The sequence below is a fragment of the Thunnus albacares genome, chromosome 11, assembly GCF_914725855.1.
Source record: "Thunnus albacares chromosome 11, fThuAlb1.1, whole genome shotgun sequence".
Lineage (NCBI taxonomy): Eukaryota > Metazoa > Chordata > Actinopteri > Scombriformes > Scombridae > Thunnus > Thunnus albacares.
In genome coordinates this window covers 9,188,586-9,209,714 of record NC_058116.1, presented here as the reverse complement: position 1 = coordinate 9,209,714, position 21,129 = coordinate 9,188,586, and the positions used below count along the sequence as shown (strand labels likewise).

The 21,129-nt window shown below is 38.2% G+C and overlaps 2 protein-coding genes across 4 annotated transcripts; both read left to right on the top strand.

The window, feature by feature from the left end:
• Nucleotides 1-653: 653 nt before the first annotated feature.
• On the top strand, nucleotides 654-4,099 carry p2ry8 (P2Y receptor family member 8). Its single transcript, XM_044366065.1, has 3 exons — nucleotides 654-739; nucleotides 2,039-2,358; nucleotides 2,907-4,099. The coding sequence occupies exons 2-3, from the start codon at nucleotides 2,066-2,068 to the stop codon at nucleotides 3,661-3,663; spliced, it is 1,050 nt and encodes a 349-aa protein (XP_044222000.1). The 5' UTR covers nucleotides 654-739; nucleotides 2,039-2,065; the 3' UTR covers nucleotides 3,664-4,099.
• A 419-nt stretch (nucleotides 4,100-4,518) lies between these two features.
• asmtl (acetylserotonin O-methyltransferase-like) lies at nucleotides 4,519-11,920 on the top strand. Of its 3 annotated transcripts, none has more exons than XM_044366391.1 (16): nucleotides 4,519-4,601; nucleotides 5,448-5,563; nucleotides 6,336-6,467; nucleotides 6,562-6,609; nucleotides 6,701-6,765; nucleotides 6,860-6,924; nucleotides 7,049-7,157; nucleotides 8,276-8,603; nucleotides 8,683-8,925; nucleotides 9,235-9,397; nucleotides 9,485-9,684; nucleotides 9,799-9,931; nucleotides 10,018-10,158; nucleotides 10,327-10,449; nucleotides 10,997-11,151; nucleotides 11,544-11,920. In XM_044366391.1, the coding sequence occupies exons 2-16, from the start codon at nucleotides 5,471-5,473 to the stop codon at nucleotides 11,559-11,561; spliced, it is 2,016 nt and encodes a 671-aa protein (XP_044222326.1). In that variant the 5' UTR covers nucleotides 4,519-4,601; nucleotides 5,448-5,470; the 3' UTR covers nucleotides 11,562-11,920. The 3 variants fall into 3 exon arrangements, with proteins under 3 accessions (XP_044222326.1, XP_044222324.1, XP_044222325.1); XM_044366389.1 differs by having other exon boundaries at nucleotides 10,997-11,234; XM_044366390.1 differs by lacking the exon at nucleotides 10,997-11,151.
• The last annotated feature ends 9,209 nt before the right edge of the window (nucleotides 11,921-21,129 follow it).

Genomic DNA, 21,129 nt, shown 5'->3' with positions numbered 1-21,129 from the left:
TGTTACTCAGTCAGACAGTGTCTGTCACATTGTCACACAGATAAAGCAGAACTATCACAAGCAACAGGAAGCACAACAGCATATCTCATAAATCTGGCATTCTCACTTCACTTAAAGACAATACCTTCCTTCTGCCTGTGTGAACGCGTGTATTTACCTTAAGCCCCAACTCTATTATGGTGCCTTGGCACTTATTAAAAGATATCTCATAGATTTTACTCTATGTGACTCATTTCAGTCTCAACCCACATATACAGATATTCTATCCTCTGCATTTGCGTAGACGTCAGAGTCATTTGGACTTTTCCCATCACATTTCAATCACAGCAGCAGTATGACTGATAATGAGTAAAAATACAGATTAAACACATGTGTCATGAACCTAAAAACCTTCAAGAGTAGACTACAGTCTTGTAATTTTTAAATGATTTTATTACTCTTATAGATAATTCATGAACCACATAGTGACGAATAAGACAGATGAGTAAATATGTATGCTTTCAGTGTTGTTCGCATGTCTGCATCTTAAGAGTCATCTCCAAGACGGATTGTAATGTGTTGGCAGTTTCTTCAGTTGGTATAGGATAGAGATTGTCACATGATCCATTTCCTCTCTTTATCTCTCGCTGTCAAATGCACAAACCTCATTTCCTCAGCAGTCAATATCTGTACCTTAGTCTGCAACTGACACTTGTCTGCCTACCTGACTTCCCTCTGGTCTACCACTGCGTTCATAGAGGTGAGTGTACAACTGACTTTTACTAAGGTTTATCAGTACTTATACTTTATATAATTTAAGTTAATATTGTCTTGAAATGGACTTACGATGCACCGCGTGTCAATATTTCTTTATTTTTAGTGTGATTTTTTTTGTATAGATCTCTACTTTTAACTTTAAACATTTGTTGTTTTTAAAGGTGCCCAGTAAAAATAGACTTGACTTAGTATTTTTAGTGAAAAAAGAAAAAAACTGTACCATGTTTTCAACTTGTTTCTTCTTTTTAACAAAGAGTAGTCACAAGAAATAAATGTCTGACTTACATCCATGCTGCAATATTAGTATGGTGTGCATAGTACATAGCATGTGACACACACAAATAGATAATTGCACACTCATAAATAATACAAATGTAAAAACATCATATATTAGTATATATAGAGAAACATTCAGTCCTCATTAGTGGACAGTGATGCAACAAATACTCTTACGGAGAGAAAGTAGAGAAAAAAAGAACTTACAAATATTCATTATTGCAATCCAATATGTTTTCCTGATCTGTCAAAATACTTGAGCATGATGTAGTGATCCTCCTGATCATTGTGGTAATAGTGTACTTTCCATTGCATAACTTCCAATGAATGTTACAATGGCTCATTGAAGTTAAGTGCGTCTTCTGCTTATTTGGTTTGTGGTAATTCCCTCCAAACCACCATGTGCACAACATGCGAGAGAAAGTGTCTAGTGAAAGTGTATTTCTCGTCTGTGTTGATGTGTGAATTTCCTCATGGCACTGAGATAGAATTCAGTTTTGTTTTCCATTTTCTGCAACTAGACTTGTTGTTTAAGCTCTTGGTTTAAGCTTTTTTATAATATCTTCACTGGCAGTCTACTTCACAGCCAGATTTACATGTGCCGATCGCACGAGCCACCTTGAGCGACAGTTGGCTCTTGTCACCACAAATCGAGCGTGTCCTTTTCCTGTGTGAAAACTCCACCCGACACATGTGCTACTGTCACGCAATCAACAAAACAGAGCAGTGGAATCATGAAATGAATGCAACACTATCTGTTTCACACTTTTGAGTTCAATCAGTTTTGCACAGTTGTATGCACCACTCTTGCTTGAGAAGGTTTTTTTTTTTCTTGTGGTTTATGATATCTAATATTTTTCTCACACATTCAGACATTACCAAATGATAACATGATACGCATAAATTAAGATGTACATGATACTGCTTTATTCCTGCCTGTATTTTGTAAGAAAAATTAACACTACCACAAGCCTCATTGAAGCCTTTGTTGATTTATGGCACACAGGTGATAAGAGGCAGCTCCCCTCCAATCATGTTGTCGAATTCAAGCAGCACCAAACTAGACAACGCCACCCTGAACCTGTTTCAGGATGTAAACACCAGCATCACCATCTCTGTCATGTACATTTTGGTTACTGCCATTAACCTGGTAGGAAATGGCCTTTCCATGTGGCTCCTCCTCTTCCGCACGTCTCCTAAGACTCCCTCCATCATCTTCATGATTAATCTCACCCTCACCGACTTGGCCCTGGGCACTGCCCTGCCCTTCCAGATCGCCTACCAGCTCCAAGGATACCATTGGAATCTAGGACCCAACATGTGCAGGTATCCTTTGTGTTTGCTGGACACTGCTGAAAGTATCGATAAAGGATGTCCTTAACGGAAATTCATTGAAATTTGGGAGAAATTGTCTCTTATGATGTTTTCAACTTTCATTGATTTAGGACATTCTTAAAGGAATAGTTCGACATTTTGAGAAGTAGGTTTACTCACTTTCTTGCCAGGGGTTAGATGATGAGATCAATACCATTCTCTTGTCTGTGTGATAAATAGGAAGGTACAGCCAGCAGTCAGTTAGTTTATCTTAGCGTAAAGACTGGAAACAGGGGGGAACAGCTAGCCTTCCTCTGTCCAAAAGTAACAAATTCGCATACAAACACCTCTAAAGCTCACTAATTAACACATTATATCTCGTTTGTTTAGTCTGTACAAAAAAGTGGCTGCTATGTCTACCCATCTTCTCATCTAATTCTTGGCAAGAAAGCAAAAAACACATTTCCCAAAATGTCAAACTTTTCCTTCAAACTTTTTAATCATGATTTTGCTTTGACCAGTGATTAAATAAAATCCTTTTTCTATGTATCCACCCACAGTTTCCTTACCCTTGTCTTCTACACCAATATGTATTGTTCCATCCTGACCATGATGGCCATTGGTATTGACCGCTACCTTGGCATCGTCAGGCCCATGCTGTTCAGAGAGACCAGGGGGAGGAAGTCCATCGCTGTCATCAGCTGCCTCCTCATGTGGGCTATGGTACTGAGCGTTCTGTACCCGCTGATGACCACAGACCTGACCTATAACATTCCTGAACTGGGGATTACCACATGCTTTGACGTGCTTAAGAAAGACATGCTCCCGTCCCTGTTTGCCTGGGTGGCCTTCCTCTTCAGCATGGTGTTTGTCCTCTTCCTCTTCCCTTTCTGTGTCACGGTATTCTGTTATGTCAGTGTCATACACAAACTGGCCAGTGATTCCAGGACAGCCCAGAAAGAGAGAGCGATACGTCTAGCCTTCATTGTTCTCCTGGTCTTCACCCTATGCTTTGCTCCCAACAACATCCTCCTCTTGACTCACACTGTGATGAGACTCTTCTATCAGAAGTCTCTCTACATGGCCTACAAACTGTCTCTCTGTTTTAGCTGTGTGAATAGCTGCCTTGATCCGTTCATTTACTACTTTGCTTGCAAGGACTTCAGACAAAAGCTGAGACAGATCATCAATCTGCAGATCTTGAGTAGTGGGGACTCAAAGATGGAGAATAGAGAGAGCATATACTCTGCACACTGCACTACAGAAGGTCGTGAGACTGAACACAGCAATTTGGTGCAGCAGCACAGCAGAGTATAGAAAGAGGGAATGAGAGAAACAGAAAAACAGGAGAGAAACAGTGAAAAAGAAAGTGAGGGAGAGAGAGAGATAGAGAGAGTGTCTTAGTGGTTACCCTGTGTCACCCTCTTTCAACATATTTTTACTTCATTTCTTTTCTTTATGTGTATTGCAGAATAAGTGAATATTGGCAGGAGCTGAATCTCTTTTCAAACTTTATCTTTGTTTTTCCATTATTATTTGTGTTTTTTAGAGAATATTTGTTTTTAAAGAACTGTGTATTTTATCTGTCACCCAAACGATTATCTGGCCAGATGTAGCATGTATGAGTGTAAATAAAATATCAATAAAGTCTATATATTACATAAGCCTTCTTTGTCCAAGTATAGCTGGATTAATGTAATTTTAACATTGTATATGTTAATGCCTCGGTAAATAATAAATAAGTTCCTCTTTTCATCATTTTTCGTTTCTTTTTTTCCAACAAAAGATAATCAGAAACGGCTTATTGCCATGTAGGTTTGCTTTGTTGTTGTTGTAATGCATAACAGTCAAACATATACACAAAATGAAGTAATCCTAAATAATATAAAAAAGACAGGATTTACAATTGTAAATGTAAATGTAGAAATGTAAAATATATTCTAAGTGAGAAGAGCTGCTGTAGGTTTACATTTTAAATAGAAGAGAATAAGATGAAATGTACCCTACAAAATATTGACCAGGAGTATATGCAGTGTGCAATTGATAATAATAATGAAAAATAAATAAATAATAGAAAAAGTATTCCTCCTCTCGTCATTGTTATGGTTATGGTTATTGTCTCATGCTATGCACCACGTGCTGCTCCTCTGTCTGCGATTGGTAGATCCGCCCACAGTATAAAACGTCATCACGTATGCGTCGTCATGCTGGTTGTCGTTGCAAGCCGTCCACTCGCCGTTTCCTGATTTGTGCAGGTAAGCCAAATGGTATACTGTATGTTTACTGTAATAAATGTAATGTTCCGACCATGAAAGATGGTTTTAAAGTGACTGTGTTCATGCTGCTGTGGGTAAACTGGTTAACCGACGTCCTTACAGTAGCGTTACGTTAACATGTTGATACAGTAGCTTTTTCAGGACACTAAGTCCTCAAAACAAAGTTAGCTGATATTAACTGACATAGCTAACACCAAGTTAATATGACGTTAAGTAGGACTGCTATGTTTGTTAAATTAGTAAATTAGGCATATGCTTATATAACGTTACATGTTTACCTGAGCTACTTTCAAAGACGCCACATATTAGAAAATACTTGCGATGTCTTTACTATACTACTTTACTTTTACTATACTTAATGGAAATGTATCTACAATACTTACAGCAATACATTGTGTTCTTTTAAGTCAGTACTGTATCACATGTATGAGAAATATAGGCGTAATGCAGCATTTACCTTTAATTGTGTTTATTATAAGCTAATTCGTCAATTATTTTTACAATATGTTTAGAAGATAGAAAAAACGTCCATCACAATATTCCGGAGCCCAAAGTGAAAATTGTTTTGTCCAACCGTCAGTCTAAATCCCAAAATATATTCAATTTACAATAATGTGAAATAGAGAAAAGCTGTAAATATTCACATTTGAAAAGCAGGACTCAGCAGGAATGTTTGGCATCATGATAAATGACTTAAATTACAAATTGATTATCAAATTTGATGTTATGTCGATCATGTAATCGAGTCATCTGATTTCTTACTCCTGAGCCTCTGACATTAACTAGGCCACATCTGTAATGTTTAACTCTGTTCATCACCCTCAGGGCAGTAAGACAAGAAGACCACCATGGTGCTGAACCCTGTCATTTCCAAGCTTGTTGGTAAACTGGTTGTGCTGGCAAGTGCTTCTCCTAGGAGACAGGAGATTCTCCGCAATGCGGTATGTGTCCGACCTGGTTTAATTCATTGGATTTGTATATTTATCATAGCATGCACAATTTGTTTGATCGTGAACACATAAAACTGTATATTTGGAGTTGGACTCTCTACTGGCCCATGAGTCCACTTTTAGATCATAAAACTCTTATTTTTCAAATCAGAAAATGAAAGTAATTTATACTTAGACAGCTCGACAACTCTCCTAATGCTGGAATCATTTTATTGGATCATATACATATTACTATACAAATCAAACCTATTTCTTTACATATCCTACTGGGAAATATGGCTTGCATTATAGGAAAAATATACACGTCAAAGCAGAGTCATCCAAAAGTTAAAGTAATAGAAAAAGTAACACACTATAGCAGTTAAACAATAAGTGATCACAGTAAGTAAAAATGAATTAAAACAGGTAAAATCAATAAATCAGAATACACTTTAATGTATTGTAATGTAGCATATAGTTTCAGCGCTGCAGTGCTGGTAATTAGTATAGAGGTTGCAAATTAAGTGATTTTATTACACATCCCAAATAGTAGTGTCTCTGTCTATTGCACCTGCCCCTGAAGAGTCTACACCTCCACCTTAAAGGAGCTCAAACTCTTTATTTAAGGGGTTTGGGGGATCTGTGTCAATTTGTAGACCTAACAGTAAGGTTTCAGATCTTTGGGCTAAATGTATGATGAATGCTTTGTCACACCTCTTACATTGAATGATAATAACAATAATATGAATGTTTTATTGTTGTTTTGTGCTCTCCTACATATCAGGGCTTACGATTTGAAGTGGTACCATCTTGGTTTAAAGAAACACTTGACAAGGGACTTTTCAAAGCACCTCATGAGTATGCTGTTGAGACAGCCAAGCAGAAGGCTCTGGAGGTGGCCAGGAGGATGCCCTTTGTGAGTTAATCTACTTTTTATATGACTATATACAGTATATATTTTTTCTGTAGTATGACATATTGATAACATATTTTGTATTAATTTGTTTCAGAAACACCTGAAGACTCCAGACATAGTAATTGGAGCCGACACTATTGTGGTAAGAGTAGGAAGATGACTTACTGTCTGCAGTATACTGTATATTGCATGTTTCCTGTTCACTTTCGGCTGATGTTTTTTTATTTCCACAGACTGTAGATGGCATGATTCTGGAGAAGCCAGTGGACAAGCAAGATGCTTACAGAATGCTGTCAAGGTCAGTATAATTTTACATTATTTCATTACATTACAGACATAAAACAGTCAGAGCCTTGTTTACAATTCCTCTCTTGTTTTTTCTCCTGCTCCAGCTTGAGTGGTAAAGAGCACAGTGTCTTCACAGGTGTAGCTATTATCCTCTGCCATGAGAAAGAAAGTAAGTGAATAATTGTTGCAGTTGTTTTTCTGTTGAAATTTGATGAAGCAATGGATCATTTACACTGTAGTATAGTGCTTCCATGAGTGGACGCATTTCATTTCTAAACTCCCCTGTCCCTCAGACGAAGAGGTGGATTACCAGTTAATAGACTTCTACGAAGAAACAAAGGTGAAGTTTGCTGATCTCTCAGAAGATATGCTGTGGGAGTACATCAATAGTGGTGAACCCATGTGAGTATGATGGCCTGAACTTTCATACATGTAAGAACTATTGATTTTCTTTTGGTGTAGTAACTGCACCAAGCATTTAATCAGTGGAGGTCATGTTCACTGGATATGAGCATCATGGACTTTTTGCTTGTTGGACTTTGATGCCACAGTTTTATTCCAGCTCTGTTTGTCTTGTCCTATTTGACATGAAGTGATTGTGTCAGCAAGATAGAAAATCTGGAGTGAGGTCAGTGAGTGTATTGTTTGATTTGCTCTGCATTTGAGGAACGTATCATACATACATACATACAAACCCTTTGTGTATAGTGTTTTTGTATTATTATACAGTGCTGCTTGAAAGTCTGTGAACCCTTTAGAATTTTCTGTATTTCTGCATTAATATGACCTAAAACATGATCAGATATTTAGTCCTAAAACTAGATAAAGGGAGCCCAATTAAACAAATGAGACAAAAAAATGTCATTTTTTTCATCTTTTTCATTTATTTATTGGGGAAAATTATCCAATCTCACATATTTGTGAGGGGCAAAAGTATGTGAACCCTTGCTTTCAGTAACTGGTGTGACCCTCTTTTGCAGCAATAACTTCAACCAAATGTTTCTGGTAACTGTTTATTAGCTCTGCACATTGGCTTGGAGGAATTTTAGGTCATTCCTCCTTACAGAACAGTCTCAACTCAGGGATGTTGGTGGGCTTCTTTGCATGGACTACATGTTTCAGGTCCTTCCACAGCATTTCTATAGGATTAAGGTCAGGACTATGACTCGGCCTCTCCAAAACATTATCTTTCTTCTTCTTTAACCATTCTTTGGTAGAATGACTTGTGCGTTTAGTGTTGTTGTCTTACTGCATGACCCACTTTCTGTTGAGCTTCAGTTCACAGACAGATACCTTGACATTTTCCTGTAGAATTTGCTGGTACAACTCAGAACTGAAGAAGTGTAAGATTTTTGTCTCATTTGTTTAACTGATGTCTCTTTATCTAGTTTTAGGACTTGAATGGAAGTCTGATCACGTTTTAGGTCACATTCATGCAGAAATAGAGCAAATTCTAAAGGGTTCACAAACTTTCACGCAGCACTGTATGTTGAAATGAAATGTTTGTCTGTCTGTGTCAGGGACAAGGCTGGCGGCTACGGTATTCAAGCTCTTGGTGGCATGCTGGTGGAGTACGTCCATGGAGACTTCCTCAATGTTGTGGGTTTCCCCCTCAACCACTTCTGCAAACAACTGGACCTTATTTACAACCGCTGTCCCTCCTTGGATCAGGAAAGTGGCTCTGTCCATTTAAACCACAACGGCACACACTTGATACTCACTCAGCCTCCATCCAACCTGCCAGCTTCATCGAAACACAGCTCCTCATCCAACCCCAGACCCAACAGTCCCTCTGCCAGTCAAACAAAGCACACCCAGAGCAGCCCTTCAGCCAGTCCCATCCATAAGGTTTGCTTTTCTCACCCAAAGAGCACAATTTGTTACTGTTTTCTCCTTATTTATAAGAGCTGATCTCTCCTTTTTATAGGTCAAACGGAAAGGCAGTGAAAGTGAAGTGGGTGAGAGTTCCTGGACATTGCTCAACAGCTTGTCTAAACACACAGATGAGAGAGAGGCTGAGCTCAGAGGCTCTGAGAATACAACATTACCGCTGACAACCAACAGAGGGCAGTTGATTGAGCATAACGTGAGAGAGCATAAGGACAGTGGACCTAAGAGAGAGGATTTGCAGCGAATCATTGAACTGATGGATGGATTCAAAGCCTCAAAGGTAATTAGGAATAAACTGTGATTGCAAAATAAGAATGTTTATCTATGTTGTAGTTGACTTTTATAAGATGTAATGAAACATTTAGCTGAACTTAAGACTCAAAAAAAAATGGTGTAATGTTTTTAATGAACAGAAATGATAAAACAATGTTTTCATCATTTAGCATGTGTTTCTAGATTCCAGCACATGGTTTTTGTTGTGTGATATCATCAAAATAAAAGATAAAATCTGCTTTATCATCTTAGCTAATCGTTAAAACAAATTAAACTCTGCCTTTGTATCCATTCTGCCTCTCCAAAAATGTCCCAGGCACTGTTTACCGCATCCGAGATGTGTGTGTTCGACCTTCTACAGAGCAAACCAGGGCTGGATGCAGCACAGGTGGCCCAGGAGATCAAAGCCTCTACAAAAGGGACTGAATGCCTGCTGGAGGCTTGTGTGTCTCTGGGACTGTTGAAGAGCAAAGAGAGAAGTTAGTCAGCACTCAGCTGATAATTACAAGATGAGGCATTAACTTTAAATAAATATCTCATATGTTTTATGTTGACTTCACTCCCAGAATACCAGAAGCCAGTGTACAAGAACACGGACATGGCAAAGCGGTTTTTATTGTCAGATGCTCCTTTTTCACTGCACGGCTACATCCAGCACTGTAACAACACTGTGTGGCCTCTTTTCTCCCACCTGGAGAGCGCTGTGAGGGAGGGAACCAACCAGCATGAGAAGGCCTTCGGCAAGAAATCTAAGGATATGTTTCAGGTGATTATCTCCAAGTTCAGTCTTAGATTTGTTAAAATGTGGATAAAATCATGTTGACATTGTTTTATAAATGCTATTTTCTGGTTTCTCCTGGTAATTTTTCTCTATTTACAGGATACTTTCTACAACAGTCAAGAGGTCAAACTGAGATTCATGAATGCCATGCACAGCATCGCTAAAGTTACGGGAAAAGCTGTAGCAACAGCCTTCGACCTCTCCCGTTTTAAAACCGCCTGTGACCTTGGAGGTAAGGATAGATAGAACGTAAAAGTAAAAAGTTTTCATAGATAATAAACCATTCTTCTGCATTTCATCTTTCTGTTTTTTTTCCAGGATGCACAGGTGCCATGGCCTATGAGTTTACTAAAGCCCATCCTGGCTTGTCTGTGACGGTGTTTGACTTGCCAGTCGTTGTTGAAATGAGTGAACATTTCCACCCGCAGCACACAGACAACAGGGTATCATTTGTAGCAGGTCAGTTTGTGATTCCACACTAAAATACTGTCCTGAATGTTGGTGTTGCTAGCTGATGCTGTGTAATTAGCTTATTCTGTTGGTCTTGGTTGTCAAGTTAGAAATGTTAATGTACACCTACTCTCTCTGTAAGCGTAACTCATGGCTTTGTCCTCACTGTATGAATAGGAGACTTCTTTAAAGACGAGTTACCCAAAGCTGACTTGTACATCCTTGCAAGGATTCTCCATGACTGGCCAGACGAGAAAGTGCATATCCTGCTGAGTAAAATCGCAGATGCATGTACACCAGGTAAATTTCACAAAGCTATTTCAATCTTTTCATCTTTTTTATTATGCATTTGACTGATCAATGTTAATAATTTCAATCCATGAATTGTTATGGTATATGATTAGTATAATGTTCTCAGTCATGTGAAACTCTAGAGTTTGCAGACTATCAGTAAAACTGCAGCCACTGATTTCATTGATTAGATCTCTTGCTCTGGTTGAATGATTGTTAATAAATGAAAACAACTTTTGTTTAGTTAAGTTTCCGCAGAAACCTGCAGACTCTGTAACCTTTGTATGACTGCTGAAACTGATAGAAAAGCCTGTTTACAAGCTGAGATGATTGCATTGCAACAAAATGTAAAACAACATATTGCAAGAGGATTGCAAGTTCAAAGCAGAACTAAAATACCAAAATCTTGATAGTGGTTTAATGTCTCCCTTGTTATTCTTGAGCTTCATTTTTTGCCATAAGGCAAAGAAATGTAAGGAGATAAGGGAGTACAAGACCACTACTGTTGTTCTCTAAAAATCTGCATACACATCATGCACTTGCACCATGCTGCCAGGCTGTGGACTCCTGCTGAGTGAGATCTTCCTGGATGAAGACAGAAGGGGCCCGAGTCGTGGGCTGCTCCAGGCCCTCAGTATGAGCGAGGGGAAACAGAGAGGCGCAACAGAATACAGTCTGCTTTTGAAGAGCCATGGTTTCACCACAGCACAAGTCAGACATACAGACAACTTCCTGGATGCTATGCTCTGCATCAAAGTTTGACTGATGACACTTTCAGCAAGACTATATAGAAGGTCTTGTGATTTATATTGTTGGTAATATTTGCCAAAATCAAAAGCTAAGATCAGGACTGTTTTTATGATGAAATGAGTCACTAAAGCAAGTAAACCAATAACAAATGTTCAGCACTACCCTTTTTTGCTGATCAACAAATATAGGTAGTTGTTTTTTGAGTCATTTATAGAAAGATATATCTAATATCTAATTAAAAAAGTGTGTATGTTAGAGGTATATACATTGTCATTTTTAATGTTGTATAATTAGCCACTGTATAATTGTCCTATACACTAAGCACCAGAACAATCTCTTGTGTTGGGCCGTAGGATGTGCAGTGCTCGTAGCTGAGACCATGTTGGACCGACAGACACCCTACTCCACTCTGCAGTCTCTTAACATGCTGGCCCAGACTGAGGGACTGGAGAGGACAGAGAGCCAGTATGCAGACTTGCTGAGCAAACATGGATTTGGGGACACACGTGTAATTCACACTAAGAACTTTCTAGATGCTTTTATTGCTGTTAAAATGTAGCAGCAAGTGAATCATCCATTTGAATCCTAACGTTTTTTTATTCAGTTGATTATGGCAAAAGATCGCTGTGGTTTGTGATATTTTTGATCAGTGGTTGGAAAATATGTTGAGATATTTTACTGAAGTAAAAATTTTATTGCAACAATTCAATAAACTTGATTATTGATAAAAGTCCTGTGTTCAAAATTTTACTTAAACCTGCAATAACAGATGTTTCTGGACATGTGGGGGCATCATAAACACTACATTAATATATTATCTTTTAAGTTGATTTGGTGAAGTCCAATATTCCTATAACTTTTTTTGGACTTCAGTAACTTGTGATTGAAATCTTTAAGTCTAAAAAATATCTTCATTTGTCATATGCATCATTATACAAGTAGAATGTGTGGTGAAAAGCTGTATTGCCATGGTCATGTACTATAAAATGTAGTCCAAGTATGTGCAAAATAAGCATTTTAGAAGATATTCAGAATATTTTATATGTGTGTGTGAGAGAGATATAATTTTAATTTTATATTCTGTTGAGTGTTAAATCTATAAGAAACTATATACACTAAGTTTTTATGATGTGTGCCACCACTGCCAGTAACAATAACTGAAATGATGGATATATCACCCACAGAAGCCATATATGTACAATAAGTGCACCTGTTCCACAAGCTGCAGGAATTATATCTAGTTTGTTGATAAGCAAGTGATTAGAGATATTTTTTTATGTGCGTGTGAAACAACTGACTCCATTTCCTTTCTACGCTGATACAAATGATAACCATGAGAAATGAAACAAATACACTGCAGTTTTTACGGATGCTAAAATAAGACCTGTGGTTGCCTGCTGTAGTTAGTGTGAGAGTTATCTATATTATCTGATCTGCAGCTTTACTCTAATCCCCATTAGATCCGTTATGTCAGCAGACATATCAGTTGAAAAGCCGTGCAAGGGCATTGTAGAAAGAATTGTATGCATCCAAATGGCATTGAAATCCAGCCAATGTCATCCACATACTTACCCACCCAAGTACTTAACTTTGCTTTAAGGGAAGCACAGATCCTCTTAAAGGGAGTGGATAAGCACTCATAGCACTGCTTTCCTTGTAACTTTCTGGTGCTGCAGATACATCCCTGGATCCTATTCCCTAAAACTCACTGGATCAGTAAGTTCTCAGAGTTTCCAGACTGCCCAAAGAAGAGATTTTTTGTCAGATCGGATGCATCTGTAACAGGGCCACATGTTTGTCTCTGCAGGGGATATTTCACACTACTGGGCTGGGTTTTCTATTTTGGCATCTCTAAAACAGTGAAGTGTAGAAAATAAGACAGGAACACTAACAGAGAGCCCCACAAAATGAATGACATGATATGTCTGCATACATCATGTCAAACCTTGAATATCTCAGCATTAATGATACCACTTTTGATGTGGATAGTCTACCTAACCAACAGGCTGTTGTAAACAGCAACATTTACACTGTGGTCGTGATGGGTGACGGCTGTGGCAAGAGTGTGCACCCTGCCTCTTTAATACTGTGAGATGTCATATTATGATGCAATCTGGATGCAATGGAGCTAAGATGATTAAAGAAGAAATAATCACTTTTAAGTAGCATTATCTCTGTAGTACGTAGATGTAATTTTTGTGTCTCCCCAGGGGACATGACTTCATGTACACTCACTTCCTCTTTCACTTTAGAGTGGCAGAGGAAGACTGCCAGTGATGAGGGGGCCTTCTTCAAAGCCTGTCAAACATGCTCTGCAGCCAGGGTGAGGCCTTCTTCTCTGTCTTGTATGATGGGTCCAGCACATTTTTCTAAGTTTACTTAACTTTATATATACTTTAGATATAAATGTTCTGCTCAGGGAGAATTTACATACATAAAAGCAAAAAGAACACATTCAATGAAATATGCTATTAACAATAATCATCATCAGTCTTAATCATCAATCATAAAATATAGTCTACAATAATGCATCATTGAATAATAGCGTTAAAAAGTTTACCCTCACCCTCCCACTCTGACAAACTGGTACCACACTGGTAACCCTACAATCGCTATTTAAGCTTTAACCGTCTTTCCTTGACCATAATAATCACAATTATTACTGTTTTTGTTAACGATGCTCAAACTGATTTCTTATCCTTTCACATTGCGTGTTGTCAATACACATTAAAAAAAAAAAGTGTATTGATAACTGTCAAAGGATAAGATGGTGTCAGAAGATAATCAAAACTCTGACTTCGTACCTTGTGACATGAATCTGTTCCACATGCCTGTAACTGTTTTACTCACATTAGATGTAGCTCAATTGATATTCTGGAAATGTAACCCAAATATCTTTTTTGTAGTTGAAAGAATTGCATAGTGCTTTAGTTTCTTGCCATGTCAGTAAATCTCCTCAAGATGGCATCAAAAACCTGCAGATTTCTCCAGAAAACCTTTTAGAAAACCATCCTGTTAAACTGTGTATTTTTTTCTTGTGACAGCTACATGTGCTGTAAAGATTATTCGAGCATTGAGTGAAACTGAGCTATCAGAATTAAGGTTTATGTTGCAAGGTAGATGAGTTATTTGTGCTTTATGCATTTGGTTGGGGAGCGTAGTCTCTTAATGCATACAAGCATATGACACCATCCCTTAATTCCTTACAGATATACCTCTTAAATTTCAGTTTTGAAGCAAAGCAGTCAAACAGCTGATGGGAATGTGGGAATATCTCTGGCCAGAATAGCTCTTATTCTTTGTGACACTGAAAGTGTATCCGGATTACTCTTCATTTTGGATCCCTCCCTAAGTATTTTCCTAGAAGGGTAATAAGGGTGGTCATGTTATTCATGGCTATTTTCTTGTCAGTCTGGGCTCAGGCTTTTTGTGACATCAAACTGATTCCCATTACTCAGATTTTGTTCTTTCGATGGGAAGAGACAGAGGGAGGGTGTACTGAAGTTCAAATATGACACTGACTGTAAATCACATACGGTTTGTTTTATTGTGAACGCACACTGAATGCATCAAAACACCACATATTTGCAATACTTTCCTTCCATGCTGATTGTGAAAGCCTGCACTAATTCAATAAATTCAGTGCTTCATACACATTGCATTACTGATCAGTTCTTTTTAAAGGCAACTAAGTGACACCAAAATGGTTGTGTAGTAGGAGAATGTCAGGCTTGTGAAATACAGATGAGCATCACAAATCAAATAGCAGAGTCTGTGTTCCCTTAAAACATGATGAAGCATTTCCATGAAAGGATTTGCATATCCGTTCACTTCCAATGTCCCAGCTGCACTCGCTCACCCTTGAATGCCTCAACTTTTGTGTACGAACATCAACAGCAAAGCCTCTGCGAGGCTTTCTAATGAAAACCATTCAAGTCAATCAAGTTTACCAGAGACCAAAGGCCAGTGTAATTTGGGAAAATTGCTGAAACTCTAAAGTAATCTTCTGTAATGTGATCTTGCCTATTGAACACTGGCTGTACTGTACGTGTCGGATAAGAGCTCAGTCATTTTCTTCAAATGCAGTCTTGACAAGCAGCATGGATATCCACCTGCAAGTAATCATCATTCTAGTGTTAAGTGCTTTGATATTAAAATGACTGATTTAAGACCATTTGCTGCTAGTAGATAGCAATTTGAAAACACTTCCATATGTTGATAGCGAGGATAAGCCGAGTTTGTGAACCGAGAGGACTGCAATGTTGTGTTTACTGTTGTAGAACAGCCAGTGAAAACAGATCATGGTTAAGTCATGAATTTTTCAGTTTTCAGTCTAGAAAGCAGAGTATACATTTAACGGGAATGATGTAATCAAAACACGTTAAATATTAGTGGGTGCAAAGTTTTAGAGAATTTGGTTGAAGTATGTTAATTGCTGTGTAACATAAACTTGCAACTTCTAGTGTAACCACTTGGGGGCAACGTTGGCTAAAAAAACCTCCATACGGGGCTGATTTTATCAAGTTAAATTGTTTGTTGACATTTTTATCAACGTGACAAGAGAGGAAAGACAATTTCACTGCTGAGATATTTGAAATTCTGCAAAGATCCATGTCAAATTTTAATGTTATCTTAGTTGAAAAATAAATAGTTTGTTTATACTGAAAGCGTCTCTGTGACTTAAGGGAAGGATACACAGAATCCAAATGGTTGCATGCAGAATGACTCTCTAATCAGTCGGTTGTCTGAATTGCCTTTCAAAACTGAACTCATGCTTGGGCACCTGTTTCAAAGAACAGGCTTGTTTATCAAAGTCCTCCTCTGTCAACAAACAGAATAAACGCAATGATGGCTGGCTCCTCAACCCACATCTGATTTCAGCAAATGTGCAATTGTTCAAAGTGAGTTGTGCTTCATTGATTTGTTTCAAGGCAGAGGAAAAATAACCTCAGGGCTTCTACCAGTTAGAAATAACAATGGAGTCCTTCTCCGCTGTTTGTAGTTTTTTTGGCCTGACATCAGTAGTAGAACATGGAGGGATTTTCACTGCGGATTTAAGTGCTGGTGGGGACTGTGTAAAAGAGTGCTTCTCATTAGAGAAGGGGCTTTATTTCTGGTGCATCAGATCAGCAAATTATACAGTCATTGTACTCTAATACTACAGTGATTCTGCAGCGATTTTAAATTGATTTATGTCTGCTTTTCTCTTTAGTGCCTTGGATGATTTATATATATTTATATAATTGTTTGGGTCATTCAAATTAAAGAAAATATGCTTATTTGTCTTTTTTTTTCTTCCTGAGAGTTATAAGAGAAAATTAATACCACTCTCATGTCTGGAGCAAAGAGATGATTAGCTTAGCTTAGCATAAAGCCTAGAAGCAGGGTGAAACTGTTAACCTGTCTCTATCCAAAGTTCAAAACTACACCAACCAGCACCTTTAAAGCTCACTAATAAATTTTGGCTAGATGTTTCCCCCTGTTTCAAGTGTTTATGCTAAGCTAAGCTAATCACCTCCTAGCTCTAGCTGTATGCATACTTCACAGACATCATTTAACTCTTGGCAGGAAAGCAAATAAGTGTATTTCCCAAAATGTCAAACCATTCCTTTAAAAAAAAAAAAATGGAATAAGCATTATGATGATGTGATTGCTCATAACTTTAACTTTTACCAAACCCCAGGATATGTTTACATCAGTGGTGAAATAGCAAACACACAACTATTCAGCTTAGAACCACAACCCATTTGGCCCTGTTAAAAGCCAACAACAATCTCATTAACATATGGAAATATTTGTTGCGGTCAGATGCGAGAGACTGTCTCCCCTTCCTGTCTTCATGTGATGTGTGAGGTGTCACTCAGAGATACAGTAGGGGAGGAGACTCTCTGTGCTGAAATGGTTGGTGACAGGGCTTTCATCCGACCCACTGAGGGCTCTTTGTTGTTATTTTGGGATCTCTCATGGGTGCAATCTGAGAGAGCAGCAGACAGACTGGGTCTCATCTCTGCACCAGTATGCACACACACACACACACACACACACACACACACAGGCACACACACACACACACACACACACACAAACACACAGAGGTACACACACATGCACACACTAACAGGCACCTGCATATACAAAAAAATGTAATGACATGCTCACTGTCATGTCAATCAAATTGTCTAGTTTTCTGGAGATATGTGTGCATATGGAAAAACCATTAATTCTCAGTAATTGAGACATAAGTAGAGTATTTCAGTGCAGAGGAATTATTTGTTCCATGTGATCCAATATAATTTATATGGAAGCCAAGTTATGGTGGTAAAAAGTTTTTACAAAAAAAGAACAAAACTAACTAAATACAAAAAAATACTCATGATATGTTAAAAAAAAAAAAAAAAAAAAAAAAAAAAAGAGATAGTATTTGACATTAAGTCAAAATTTGACTTGCTGTCTCATAAATTTTTATTTTCATCATGTCTAACTTTAATTTTTTTTTTACCTGGTGGAATTGGGCTTCCATAAATCTGAGTCTCTACAGTGAACTGGGACTTTGGGGGATCACTGTTTAATTTCTATCTGTTACAGTAATGAAAGTCTGCAATTTAAGTGAAGACTAGGGCTTGTTCTCAGGTTGTTTGGATGTGAGTTATTTCCGTTTGTGCAAATCAAAACTCTTCTGTTCTAGTTAAAAGCTCGGCTCGCCCAGCATATTTCCCTCACTTATCCTTGTCCCTGCCAAGGTTTTGAGATATCATGATAATCAACAAAAAATTGCTCTGAATTACTCTATGTCATTCCAACAAATTACTCAGAGTAACAAGAACATTGCTAAGACACATTGCTTTTGAGTCTCATGGAAGGTTTTAATCTCTTAAACCAAAATTATCTGCATGGCAGACACCACCAGTGCTAAGTGAGAAACAGTGTTTTTTGTTATTTGTCTGAACTGACCCTGAAAAACGGCATACTCTTTGCTGCAGTTGTGCGTCAACATTCTTCATTTGAAAGTTACGCTACATGAATGAAAATGAAAGTCTCCAGTTAACAGCTTAAGTCTGTTTGATTTCACATTCAAAAATGTAACAATGTTCATAACCTTTGACAGTGTAAGATGCAAAACAAATGTTTAGCCTATCAATGGTTTGTGCTGATAAGATATTTACGAGGTTGACAAAGTTGTCTTTGTGTCTGTCTTGTTGTCTGTTATCGTGAGTTGAAGGTGCTTCTGCAGTGGCCTCTGACACGGATCAGAGGCGGCTGCTGTTTAAAACAAGTGAGAAGATATATTCCTCTCACTGTGCGATGATGACCCTTGCTCTTAACCCCCTCCACCAGCAGCTCATCTTCCAAACAATAACAATCAGTTCCCTCCACATCTGACAGAGCCAAAGAACAACTTATAAATGATATGCATCTCCTGCTGGTCCCATGGCAACCGCCTTGACTTTATTGTTGCGTTTCTTTGATCCCGCCAAGCTTTGATTCATTTCTCTTTCACCCTTTTAGCTAAACATATCATGTGAATTTGGAGCTTTGTTCCTGACAGGCCCCGTCTTACCTCGCTCTCTCCACAGGCTCCTGACGCCTCCCAGAGGAGCCGCGGAGGAGGAGAGGAATTCCACTGGATTCAAAGACTTCTCTGGCTTTCTTTGACTCTTCCGTCTGCCTTGCCTTGCCTTCTCTCGCTCATTGTGTTGACCTGTTCCTCGTGATCCCCTGCCAAACCATCTTCCTGGCCCTGAGGGACTGTGGCTTTATGTGCACATGCACACACAGGCATAGACATTACGTGGGTGCATGGAAGGTTTTAGAGGGTTTTATATTAGACAAGTTCCATAGTTGGTTCTTCTGCATATCCAGGCCTTTGATTCAGTGAATGAGGAGAAAGAACTTTGGCCTGATTCATTGGGCGTTTTTCATCAAGGCTTATTAGTTTGTTGACAGAGCTGGAGATGTGTTGCCAGGTTTTTTACAAACTGCAGCTTTGAGTGTATTCTTATCGATTCCATTGAGAAATTAATTGCAGGCAGTTTGACATGGGTTTTACTTTTAAGACTCATCATCTTCAAGAGTGGGACATTACATCTAAAGGACTTTCGCCAAACGAGACTGTAATGAAAAATGAAAAGTGTGTATTTTCCCAGTGCCATCTGTTTTCAATCAGAGCAATATCCTAAACATGACCAGTTTCTTGAATCTGCTACCTTCAGCTTGCCTCTCAGATGTTTGAGGTTTGAGGCCACTCATTATTCTAGTCAGGCCTCTCTGACAGCTATACAAAGTACAACGTTTTCACCAGCACAGCCAAACAGAACATAGAACTCAGCTTTCCTCAGAGTGGCTTAATCATCACTTTATCCTATAACGTGATCCATAATGGTCTGTTCTGTACGAAGTTTCGTGATTTAGCTTGGTCACTAATAAAATTCCAGAGATCTTTTTTTTAGTTGTTGACCAGCACTATCAGATAAAGATTTGCAATTTTACAATTAAAGTCCCCCCTCCACTCAAAAATGTGTTTTGCTTCTTGTTACTACAGTTTGATGTTTGAGCTTCACCGTGCAGAATGATGTATGTGCAGAGTTTGCCACTAGAAGACTGTTTTCACATTCATCTGCTGAAGGTGGAAAGTTTCACTTTGCTCATCCTTAACCTGAATTTAACATGTGTACCTATGAGCCGGATTTGTGACATCACAACTAGTTTGGAGCCAATCGTGGTCCAGTATAAAACTTTCACAAGTGTGATGTGGAACCTCGAAACCTCCAGTGCACAAACGCTGAGAATGGACTTTTTTTTTTTTGAAAAACATATCAGACACAAATTATTGTTCGAAGCTGAGTATATTTATATGTTTAAAACACGTCTCATGTCCACTCAGCTCAGTTTTCACAGAATGCAATTACAATATTACTGCTAGACTAATTAATAGACAACCAATCCTAGTTTTGTTATTGCAACCAATAGCACACTTAAATCCTAAAATTTCTCCCCAAGTATACAATGAAACTCAACAGTGAACTTGGAGAAGTATTTTTAAAAGGAAAACTTAATGTTTTAAACAAATGACCAATTTTATTTGGAAATTAAAATCAAAGTGAATGTGCCTGAAATGTCCATTTTAACCAACCATCCTTTGTACTGTGAAACTGCCTGCATCTATAAGGACAGTGGGTCCACTTTAAACCAAGTAGCTCCAAATCTACTACTACTGTCTATAAAACTTTAAATACTACACTGTATCACTTTATTGTGCACCTTTGTCACTTAATCCTCAGCCTTAGCAATGAAGGCAGTGAGTAAAGTGTCATCAACCAAGAGGAGCGATAAACAGTAAGATTTGTAAAGTAATGTGGTGGATCATTCAAGCAACTCAATGACATCATTGTATGTCTTTATTATGTGTCTACATGATACACAAACTATGTGTGTGTGTGTGTGTGTGTGTGTGTGTGTGTGTGTGTTACACTGGCTATCAGAACAGCAGACAGTGACCAATGAATGTGCAGAGAAAGACTTTAGTAGTTATGTAGTTAGGTGCTAAACAACTAGCTTGATCCCATTTAAAGAAGCTAGCATTTTAAACAGTAATATATCATTTTAAAATTAATTGTTTGGCATAGTAACAAATTAAACTATGGTCTATATGACTGCCTGGTTCTGTCTCATGCCAGATGTGCTACTAAATCAGCACCACATTTCCCATAAACTTCTCTACTAACTGCTGCAATAAGGGTGTAGCCACTTGTTGGAAGCCTTAAGGAACAATTCAGGCTATCAGAATCCAGGCCTTATTTTGTTGCAGCTCCCTTTCTGACAATTTATTGTGTTCAATGTTTTGTCACTTATTTTACTGTAGTGCATTACTGTATGTTACTCTAGTTCAAAACTATAAAACACATCCTTTCATGAATTCACACAGCTACCTCCAGAGACTTT

Excerpts from the sequence above, each read along its gene's own strand:
- p2ry8 (XM_044366065.1), top strand. The coding sequence starts at position 2,066 with ATGTTGTCGAATTCAAGCAGCACCAAACTAGACAACGCCACCCTGAAC. Across the intron at positions 2,359-2,906 it reads CTAGGACCCAACATGTGCAG|TTTCCTTACCCTTGTCTTCT; the intron begins GTATCCTTTGTG and ends ATCCACCCACAG.
- asmtl (XM_044366390.1), top strand. The coding sequence starts at position 5,471 with ATGGTGCTGAACCCTGTCATTTCCAAGCTTGTTGGTAAACTGGTTGTG. Across the intron at positions 6,925-7,048 it reads CCTCTGCCATGAGAAAGAAA|ACGAAGAGGTGGATTACCAG; the intron begins GTAAGTGAATAA and ends CCTGTCCCTCAG. Across the intron at positions 10,159-10,326 it reads CAGGGTATCATTTGTAGCAG|GAGACTTCTTTAAAGACGAG; the intron begins GTCAGTTTGTGA and ends CTGTATGAATAG.